Source organism: Theobroma cacao, chromosome 5 (genome assembly GCF_000208745.1).
Source record: "Theobroma cacao cultivar B97-61/B2 chromosome 5, Criollo_cocoa_genome_V2, whole genome shotgun sequence".
Taxonomy (NCBI): Eukaryota; Viridiplantae; Streptophyta; class Magnoliopsida; order Malvales; family Malvaceae; genus Theobroma; species Theobroma cacao.
The window spans coordinates 14,809,711-14,821,372 of NC_030854.1; the positions used below are offsets into that span (position 1 = coordinate 14,809,711).

The window sequence follows — 11,662 nt, forward strand, 5'->3', positions numbered from 1 at the left end:
AAAAATTCAGACTCAAATATGATCAATTTGAATTGATAAATATGTTAAAGAACTGAATTCAAAACAACTTGAATCGAAACAATTCAAAATCGTAATAATTCAAACTTAACATTAAAAATATAAAATTTAATTATCAATTTTATTTTAATCTGAACGCGAAAAGAACCAAAATCAGTGGTGACCCAAACTCAAGAGGACCCAATCCAAACTCGTTCATTTGCTACCTCTAAAAACAATACATGAGTATGATTGGAAAAAAAACAAAAACAAGCTACGAGGGCTTATCATAATAAGGTGCATTGTGTCTTAGATAATTTCTAAAGACTTGGTTCAAATTAGTTGTTTAAAGCATGCGTATGGGCAAATATTGCCGCTTAATTAAATATCGATTGAGTACCAGTCAACATATAAATTACCAACTGAGAAATGCCAAGGCGTCTGACAGAGACCGACAGAATACTCACAATTTACCTCGCACCATTTGTGAAATGTCGGATTGTTAAGACTGTTGAACAAAATAGCATTACACTAGACAAAGAAATGCATTCAGTTTTTGCCTCGAATCATATAAGTATCATTCTGCTTTCCATTTCTTGGTGTAGAGGGGAACCATAAACACTTGTTAAAAGCCTCCTATAACTGAGTCCACTAAGATTTGTAGGTTTAATTCCAGCATGTCCCTAAAGCTGCAGCAGAGCAAAAATTCTATTAGAGAAGATGCCTCACTCCTGTGCAATCTATGAAATACATAGGATCAATTACATTACAAATGAAAGTGTAACATATATACAAGCCAACGGTAGTCATAACACCCTAAAAAAAAGAACTATTACCACCCTGGTTTTTAATCTGATTCCCGGTATACAAATCGACAGCTTTATCCTATGTTACATATACCACTCCCTATTTTCCTTTCTCAATTCTAGCATCAACGCTATCAGATTATTGCACTGCTGTTTTACAACATAAGTAATGAGCATACAACACCTTTGGGAACATATCTGATGTTACAACTGTCAAAGGAGTACCTATAGATACAACGAAGTGACCAAGTTGCCCCATAGTTGCATCCTTCAAGGATGTCAAAGTCGAAGAAGAGCAATTTACCCACATGAAACAATAGCATTGCTCCAGGAGAACACCATTAAAATTTGATCAAATGACAGTCAACCTTCAGAGTAACTTCAAACAGCGGGATATATCTACTTCTCACTCGCGTGGCCGGGCCAGCCAAAGAGAACTGAGAGCTCGAAGCCTAGAAAAATAGTCATTTATTGCAAGAAGGGCACGAGCTGATTGCCTAGTTGTCAAGATACGGTGCATTTGTTGCAGTGTTTGCTGACGCAGATTATCAGCCTGGTATGTACCAAAAAAATAAAAGATTATCAGCTTGGTGACCACCCTGGAAAAATTACATGATAAGAGTATAACTTGATTTGAAACCTAAGATACAGTTATACAAAAGAAAATTGCATTTACACAAAAATGGAAATGACATTATCCTGCTCACAAATATTGCAATAGTCAATTTTTACATGCTGTAAAATGTGGAAGCATCACAATTTCCTTCTTCAATCATAAGATAGACATCTTCTATCTAGAACCAAAGAAGATTATATGTAAGTATTATTCAATTTAACTTGCTTTTTATTCCAAGTACAGCTGCAATCATTCACATCAAATTTTGACATACTATAAACAAACATTTAATTATGTTAAGACGGGATATCCACACAAGAAAACTGTTATCCTGCTGTTTGAAAAGAGGACAAAGAAAAGGCTCAACAATCAAATCACATAACAGATAGAAAAACACATTGGAAACAATGCCATATTGCACCCAAAAGGAAAGTACCTGACGAACGAACCCCTCAAGGGTCCCTAGCTTTCCCATGGCCATCGCCATTTGACCCATATAATTTGCCACATTCCCAGATGATCCGGAGGGACCAGGTGAGCCATTGGCCAACGTCTCAGCCAAAGATTGTTGCAATGCTTCCATCCCTTGTGACAAAGCATCTTCAGCCTGTTGGGATGATTGCTGCAAGTTGTGGAAACCCATAAACTGTTGCTCAGTTAAAGGCTCCAATTGATTCGCAAGAAGCTGCATAAAAATCAATTAAGTTTAAAAATGATCAATCAACTAACATGGGAAGAAAAAATCTATGCATCAGATTTTATTTCAGGATAAAAGACGGGGAAAACAGCACAACTTTACATTAATCATTAAAAATCAAGAACTCTGAGACTTTGTTACATTGACTCAGGATCATCAAATACAGGTGTATGTTTCTTACACAGGTATGACATATTTTTGGCAATGTTTTACATTAATTTGGAGGATTTAAGCACCATCCCATGTAGATTTAAAGTGTAAAATGCGATAAATTAGGATAAAGTAAACAACGCATGTAACATAGCTTCTATATCAACAAAATGGGTAAAGCCAGTTGAGTTCATAACATATTTCCATATAAAACAGCAAGAATTGAGTTAAGAAAACCACACTTATCAGAATCAGACTGGACAATCAATACAAGGCTTCATATCATAGAGTCAATGGTTCAACAATCAAATCATTCAAATCAAATGTTGGTAAGTTAATAAAATATTTTAAATATTATATTTTTTTAAAAGAAAAAGTTATAGATTATGTAAAAGATAATAAAATATTTTGAATAACTTTACAAATAACAACTTAAGAGATAAGAATTAGAAATTCATATCATTAGAAAAATTACAAATAAGCTACGCTTACAAAATTTGTTTTTACTTTTTAGCTTTCACGTTTTCTTTAAAAAAAATAGTTAAATAACAAGACAACCCATATTTAATATGAAAAAGTTAGCTTAGTTTTAATTTAAAAGTCATTTTGACAAGTCCATATCCCACCCATTCAGGTCAAAAAAAAAAAACCCTAATTGGTCATGGATGTATCAAAAACCAGCAAGTCAATGCTGGTTTTTCCATGTCAATAGCACAAACAGACCAATCGAAGAACCAAACTGTGTCAAGGGCAAGGTCAACCAGTCTCGGTCTACTAATAAGAATAATAGCCAACTAAGTTTCATATACATCAAATAAGTTCAAACAGGGCAAAAGGCAGCACAAGCTCTATTGAACAGCATTTAACAGAAACATCGCACTGTTATTGCATTATATCATATCTTAATGCTTCAATTAAAAAATCTAAAGCAAAACGCCCCCGCATCCCAAGAAACCTGGTTGCCATCTCATACATCCAGTTCAGTGGCACAACAAATGTGTCTCCAGTCCACCAGCAAATTTTCTCAGGTGACCACATATTTTGAAGCTTAACTACCCACTGAACATGATTACACAAAAAGAAGAGCTCAATCTAACCGTCCTTTTTTCTGAGTTGGGACCAAACTCCTTAAGAAAATAGTAGATCAGAAGAAACATTGAAGCTCCAGTTGCTTGTTACCTTTGCTACTTGTTTTATACTTCCAGAAGAAAAAGGTGAAAATGTTTTGGATATAAAAATAATTTTTTTGAAATATTAAAATTTAGATATTTAACTTTTATGAACAGTAAAATGCATTACTTTACTTTTATGGGAGAACTATGTTTGAATTGATTTTTCATTTTAAACATTTTTTTATTTTTAATCAAATATAAAAGATTTAATTTTTACAATTTCCTTTTGTTTTAGGGTGACCTTACTTCAATGCATGTTTTGGGTGGCTCCCACCTGCCTAGCAACAAGAATTCGCATTTGACCAAAACAGGTGTGGAAAAAGGATCCCCCATTGCTTAAATAAAAGTTTTTAGAAAGCAAAATGCAAATAACAAAAAGTAACTGCAACAACCAAAGCCCCAAATATTTTCCTTAGTCAATATTCAGATTCAAAAACCAGCAAATTAGTAATAAATCTAACTCCAATAAAGTTAAGATATGTAAATTCTGATGGACCACTTTCTGAGGCACCCAAATATTGAAACCTAGCATGCACCATGACAGCAGTCCCTCTGTAGAAGAAGACTGGAGCTCACCTTAAGAAGCTCAGATGAGCGGAAGCCACCAATCCACAGAAAACACCGCTCTGCAGGTGTTTTCCACATTCCTGATAAGATATGGAAAACATCAGCTTTTGCAGCAATGCCTTTCAACCTGAAAATGTCATCAAAATGTGCTGTGACGTTGTCAACAATGGTGCGAAGTTCGGTGTCACCAGCATGTGAATTGACTGCAGCCCTTAACTCATTTATCTGCCTATTGTGCTCCTCCAGCCACCGTGCATACTCAACATCAAATGCCAGGGCACCTGTGCCAGCAGTTCATAAAAAAAATATCTTAGCAAGTAGATACATTGGTAGACAGTGAGTTCAAAAGCACAGACACTAAAAAATAAAAAGATTAAAACCACTTCCTTTTAATTTTAGTTCTGTCTCAAAGAATAAAAGGGAAGAGAAGGGAAAAACCATAAAAACATATATCACTACCACATAGCAACAACAGAAAAAGAATATCTTAGCATGGTAGATACATTGGTAGATAAAGAGTTCAAAATCACAAACACTAAAAAATGAAAAGATTAAAACCGCTTCCTTTTAATTTTAGTTCTGTCTCAAAGAAAAAAAGGGAAGAGAAGGGAAAACCCATAAAAACATAATTCACTACCACATAGCAACAACAGAAAAAGTAAGGGCAATAATGTTCTCACATATGGAAGCCAAATTTAAGAAAGAAGAAACCAACAATCACTTCATGTTCAGGCCAAGCCAAACAATGGCATCAAATTTTATTGTCAATAAAAATTCAGCAATAAAAAACATCTATCCAATAATATTAGACCTTAATACCCTGAAGACCGAAGCAAGAAACAGATAAACTATTTCTACAACAGACACCCAAGCTAGAACAGCATTTCAGACTCTTTTAAAGTGATGAACTCTGTCCCTTGAATTCAGTACCCTGACATGGTACTCCTCGACGTCTAACACAAGCAGAAACAGTACCTTCAGTACCTTGTTTTCCATTTTTCAGTAATCACACAATATCCACACATGTATGGCTATTTAATGAACATTTTCAACTAACTCACAACACAATAAACTTGAATTCCAAACCCCTGGCAACAAATCACCAAAATCGATTTTCCAATTTCAACTATGAAATTGACCAGGAGGAAAGACTAATAAAGCTTAGATACCATTTCCACTCATTGAATGGGATTGATCTCCTGAGCTTGAAATAAATATGCCCTGCAGTGAAAGAAGCGAGAAAAAAAAAAAGATATGTGAGGCATAATGGACAGTATTATCAGCCTGAACATCAAAAAATGTAAATGATACATCACAATATTGATGGGATTAACACAAAGCAAACCTGCTGACGAGCTCTCTGCAGCTCTTGCTCAAGTTGAGTCAGTTTCAGTCGGCTACTCTCAAGCTGCTGCACATATGCCTAGATTTTGATAGCAGAAGAATGGTTAACAATTAAGGAATATGCTAATAAATTCTGCAAACTGAGCTTTAATAGCTGGAAAAAAAAAACCATAAACTGATTGTAATTCTGCACTTTCCTCCTTTGTTACTCAGACTAGGGCTTGTGTGTCAGATTGGGTGTGTCTATGACATGGACACATTTAATTTTATTTTTTTCTTTAAGATTTTCCTTTTATTTGGAGGGTCAGACCTCCATATCCATGTCCGTCAAATATGTGTCAGACAAGGATACTCTTAAGGAAAATAAAGAGTCAGAGAACATAGTTTCCTCATATTTCCAACCAAAAACTTTCCCTGAGGAAATTACTTGTGTTCATCTGGACAAAATAATGTTTTTCCAATTTCTATAACGTCTAAGAGGGGCAACCAATAGAAGTTAAAGGTGTGACATAAGTGTGTACCTGCTACACAACTTTACAATGGATTTTATAAATTACCACTAAACTTAATTTATAATAAGACACAAAGAAACTGGACATTGATAGATAATTGCCACTAGAATATCATAAAAGCTTGAGTATAAAAAAATGGTAAAATTGAAAAGATTAAACCAACTAATGAATGAGATACCTTTTTCCTTAACCGGCTCTTTCTTGCAGCCTCACGATTTTGCGCAAGCCTACGCAATGTCTGCAAAGTAGACATTGAGAAGGAGAAATAATATGTTCAACATGATAGTATATGAATAAACTGCTTTAACAATCAAATACTCTAGTTCTTGTAATTAAAAAAACTCTGACCTTCTGATCTGTTTTATCTTTTGATCTGTCGCTAGAATCAGAGGCCACAATAGCATTTGTTTGACCTCTTTCAAACTGCACAAAGGTTGGTGCATTCACAATAACTATTAGCCAGCAGGCAAATTCTCCAGCACTATGTCTGTGTGTGTGTTCATGTGTGTGCTACACATGCAATTTTTCTTTTCTTTTTTATTTCTCAATGATGAAAGAAAAAGTAACTTCTAAAATCCATAAGTTTAAATGAAAATTAAAACCCAAAGAAGCAAAGGTGTTTCACTAATGCATCTTAAACATAGAATTTTATACATGAAATCAAAGTTAAGAGGCATCACCCTTTGATTTTTCTCATCAGTGTCATCTGTTGAAATATCAGTTCTAGGACTGGCATCTGCCATATTGGAATCCCCCCAATTCTCCCGACCAGCTGATATGGATACAAGATTAGGTGGGGTATCTTTTTTAAGCGTTAATGTTTGTGACCCCACAATGGCAGCAGAGAGGTTGTTGTCTGCAGATGCAAGTGTCTTCACCCCCACACCCAAACACACACAGACAAAGAGAACTCTAAGTAACTAAATTTATGTTAAAAGTTTGAAGAACAAAAACAACTTTTTATTGGAGATAAATGCCCACCTTATTTATAGCACCAAATTGAGCATCAGCTATCGCCTGGGTACTTGACTTTATTTGATTAAATAGAGGATCTAAAGACAAAACATTGTCCATAAAAAAATATGTCAAAATAAGGTCCCTTAGGAAAAGAAGAAGAAAAAAAACACTAAGTCCAGAAATAACTTCAATTTCATAACAAGATAATTGAGCAATGCAATATGATGGCAACTTCAATAAGAAGAATAGCAAAGCCACACTGCCACAGGAGAAATCTTGAAAATGTTTGGTTTATGAATTGCTTTCCTCACCATACCCTCAATTTTATGCCTTTTGGCAATCATATTTGTAGAAAGCTACATCCTTGAGTTGAAATAATAAAACAGAAGAAAAAAGAAAAGAAAATGTTTTTTCAGATAGTGTGTGCAAAAAGTTACAGAGAACATGGTCCAGTACTAATTACAGCTTACAGCCTCATCAAATAAGGAGTGGAGAACCGGAAGCAAATCATTAAGCAACCCATATTACGCATAATAGATGGTAAGTTGCAAGAGACAATGCACTCATGCTACAACATAAAGAAATAAAACAAGATACACAACATATTCTAGTCATAAGTTTAGCTGGAAAGTAGTAAGAATGCATAATGCAATTCAGTTTCCATAAAATGAAAAATGAAATTCTTGCATATGTCTGTTACTAGAAAATTGAAGACCATCACTACATACTTCTGGTAAGATCAACAGCATCCTCAATGCGAAATCCAAGAGATTGCTCAAGGGTTCCTAAGTCTGGTATTCGAGAAGAACGAATGGTGTTTGCCTCTGTGCTGCTGAAATAAGTCATCAAAACCACATGTTCTAAAGTGAAGCAATATAACCCAATAAGAAAAAGATCAAGTCCATATTCCCAAGTCAAGAAGAAAAAGCTAAATAGAAATATTCCATAATGTGTAACATGGCACAACAAAACATCTACATTCTTAAACGGCCTCTATTTATCATAATGAGGCCAACCACACATTCTCACAATCATATCAATACAAAATGTTCAGCATTCCAGTTTCGGTATCATAGTTTGATCAACCTCTTATCAAGACAAGTTAGCATTTTTTGATCAAACTCTAACTCAAAAAAAAGAGACAAATTCTCACACTCTGAAATAGTACTGATTTTTGAAATTTGCCATAAGTAGAATACTATCAGGAAACGGAAGTTAATAAACCAAAAAACAATGTAGAACAGAAGTCAACCAGCATATTCATAAAAAGATTCCACATGCTTTCAGCTTAGTATGGGTGCTTACAAGTGCTAACTTTAAGAGCATCCACAGAAAGGCGATTATAAAATATAACCATACAACAAAACTACCTACAGAGGGACAATACAACGGCTCTTTATCACAGAACGCAAACCTTTCAGTCAATATAATACCATTCTTTCCCCAGAGACACAATATATTAACTCCCTGACTCAACCCCTTAGGAAATTAATGGCCTACAATTATAACAAACATTAAAGCCTTGAATATCCCTCCTCCCATCAAAAATTTTCACTTCAAAAAATCAACCAATTCTACCTTACTGCAAATCAATACATAAAAAAAAAAAGAGAGGATTTTGTAAACAACCAAAGACATGAAGAGTTGGCCACTACAAAGCTCATATGGAAGATGAAAAACATTAATGAATTAGTACAAAACAGTTAACAGAAAGCTCAGAAACAATAGAAAATCAAAACAAATTTAAAACTCAGAATAAAGCCAATTTTGAAAAGTGAATAAATACCTGGGATTGGAAGTGGGTACTGAAGGAACGTAGCTTGGCATCGCTGTTACAGCTTTCTTATCATTTCCTATACCAATATTCACTGTTCTACTGCCCATCAATCATCACGAACCATCATCATCATCCACCACCTCCTCTTTTTTATCCTTTTACAACAATCTCCACTTCCACCCGTTCAATTTCTTCCATGGAGTCAACCAAATACACCCAATAACTCAGATAAAGTTACCCAAAAGAAATTCATAAGCTAGATTATAATCAAAATTCTCAAACCAAAACAAGAAGCATTCCACTATCACATACTATTCCGTACAATTTTACAACACAAAATAAAAACAACCCAGAAAGATAAAAAGGAAAAAAAAAAAGGCCAAAATCCAAATCTGAATACAAACCAAATAGCAAAATAATTGAGTTTCAATCATAAAAAGGGGAAAAAACCAAATCTCTGAACTAAATTAACCTGGCGTTTTCTTTGAAGTTGAAATTCAAAGCACCAACGATTGCATACAGCTCCAACTGAGAAGAAGTAGCTAGTTCAGCTGGAACAAACGAAGTGTAAATTTTGAGGACATAAGCCAGAAAAGACAACGAGAGAAAAGGAGAAGAGCTAAAGAAAAGGGAAAACCCTAACAAGGAAGGCTTGTGTGAAAGAGAAGATAAGATAAAATAAAATATTACTAAAGAATTAATCTATTTTTTGACTTTTTAATCGTACATGGAATGAGTTGATCTATACATACAGCGTACAGCACATAACTAATATAATAAAATAAATTTTAAAAAAAAAATTACTACTTCAAAGGTAGGAGAAGGGAAACAGAAATTTCATTTTGAATTTTTTTAATAAGTATTTTAAAGATATTTTTCATAATTTTTAAATTATTTCATTTGAATTTTTAACCTTTTAAAAGGATTTTATTTTGATTTTTTTTTGCGTTACTTTTGTTAACATTTGACAAAATATTTACACAAAATGCTAATAATATTAATGTAGCATGCCACAAATGTCGATATTATGTCAATTTTAGAAGATAATTTGATAAAAAGATTAAAATGAAATTATTTTCAAAAGTTAGGGATCCAAATAAAAACAATTCAAAGATTAAATATTGAAAATGAAACTGAAATAAAAAGTTAAATATCACAGGTGCAATTTACTCAAAATTATAAAATTAACTACCCATTATTATATTTAACATAAAAATATTTTAACTAATCTGGTAAAGAATACAGTTAGATTAAAGAAATTAGTGAACAAAACTCTATTCTAAAAAATATTTCATTATTTTTTTCCTAAAATCGATTTGAAATAATTAATTAATTTCTTTACTAATCGATGTACACTTTTTCAAACTACAAGAGAGAGAAAGAAAGGGGAGAGAAAGCGTGACGTTGAGATCATTCTAATCTCCTCTTTTGCTGTCTTTATCGAGTGCTAACTTTCTTCCCATTTTTCAAAGCCACCCACTTTTTCCCAGTTCTATTCTTTCTTTTCCTTTGTAGCCGTTTTGGATCTTTGAAATTTTATCCTTTCTATTTCTCTTGGAATAGTAAATTCTATTTCTAGCAATTTATTATTAAGAAAATGAGAAATTTTTGTTTCTCTTGAAATAAGAAATTCTATTTTTAGCAATTTATTACTAAAAAATGAGAAAGTAATGTTTCTTGTTTCATTACTTTTTCTTAACTGGATATATAATTATTGTATAAGTTTAATGGTAAAATTTAGACATAATATCTAAAAAAGCTCCTAAATTATTCAAAAAAATTTAAATAAATTTTTATTATTTTATTACGTTCTGTCAAACTCATATACTTTTAATTTAATTCATAATTAAATCTATAGATTATAAAGAAATTATTGTTGTATCCATGTTAGATCCCATTCCGAAGGATATGATCAACGTAAGGACCTAAGTGGGGATAACCCACTAGACCCAAGCAAAGGTCTTACTTTTCTACATACAATAACAATTTATATTCATGCATTCGCAATATCATTTAGAATATCATCATGCTATCTTGTGTTGTGTGTTGCTTGCTAATTTATTAAGACAATTTGCTTTAAAACTTTTATCATATTAGCAAAACATCATGCAAGTGTACATGGTCAACAAGTAATATAATCGTGAGTGAGTTATCGTCTTCACAGAAAATTATATCTAAATTCTTACTAATTATTAAAATTGGGCAATCTAATCTTATCTAAGGAAATCTAGTATGAAAATTAATTGTAAATGAAAAAATTAAAATAGCAAGGCTAAACTAGTGAACTAAGCTAAAAAAAAAAAATGCAAGTAAATTGAGTTGGAAAACAGTAGGGAAGTACCCAGGATTATGGTTTCAATTAATGCTTCATTTGGACTTAAGATTGTCTGATTACCTACTTTTATGGAAAACTAATGCTAGCTTAAGATCCTTAAGCATGTACAATTCTCTATCGAGGTATCGTACAATGACCTAACTTAATTTAATTCTCTATATGTCTATAGCTAATTAATTAAGCTAAGTTCTTTAAGTATAGGTCTTCTAAATTGACTATATATAATTAATAGGTATATGTCTACCCTATTAACAAATCACCTAATTACCTCTTTATTGTAATAATCATATGCTACCCAAACCATGGTCTTTTTAGACTAACTTTGTCAAGTATTATCTAAAAATCCATACACATCCTATTGGTGATCAGTTAATAAAATAAGAAATAAGTGCAGATTTAAATAAACACTAAATATTCCATAAAACAAGTAATCGTCAATCAAGCATCCAAACTATACATTAATATCTACGATAATCTTAGGAATGGAAGTTTAGTTTAACATTTCAACAGCTCACAACAAAATTTTAGCAAAACTAAGCATTAATATAAGGAGATTTAAAGAGAGAAAAATAAGCTAATGAGAGAAAACTCTATTTGCTACAGCTTTGTCAAGCTTTTCTTCCAAAATTTTCCTTTTCTTTTCTCCTTATGGAAAGCTCTTTTTGCCTTTGAAGTTGCTCCTCCAAAGTCCCCCTTTCAGTCCTAAAAAATGATTATATTTATACTTGTAAG

The 11,662-nt window shown here is 32.8% G+C and overlaps 1 protein-coding gene across 5 annotated transcripts; it reads right to left on the bottom strand.

Annotated features, from left to right (window-relative positions):
- On the bottom strand, positions 336-9,287 carry LOC18598521 (transcription factor HBP-1b(c1)). 5 transcript variants are annotated; one of them, XR_001928165.1, is made up of 13 exons: positions 9,068-9,287; positions 8,605-8,786; positions 7,547-7,683; positions 6,843-6,913; positions 6,542-6,733; positions 6,210-6,284; positions 6,040-6,099; positions 5,351-5,428; positions 5,175-5,226; positions 4,015-4,286; positions 1,856-2,104; positions 1,029-1,356; positions 336-686 (listed from the first exon to the last, which is right to left on the bottom strand). XR_001928165.1 is itself a non-coding variant. In XM_018121783.1 (12 exons), exons 2-12 carry the CDS (start codon positions 8,700-8,702, stop codon positions 1,210-1,212), a joined length of 1,395 nt encoding a protein of 464 aa, XP_017977272.1. In that variant the 5' UTR covers positions 8,703-8,786; positions 9,068-9,287; the 3' UTR covers positions 730-1,209. The 5 variants fall into 5 exon arrangements, 4 of the variants coding, with proteins under 4 accessions (XP_017977272.1, XP_017977271.1, XP_017977270.1 ...); XM_018121783.1 differs by lacking the exon at positions 336-686 and having other exon boundaries at positions 730-1,356; positions 7,547-7,647; XM_018121782.1 differs by lacking the exon at positions 336-686 and having other exon boundaries at positions 730-1,356; positions 7,547-7,650.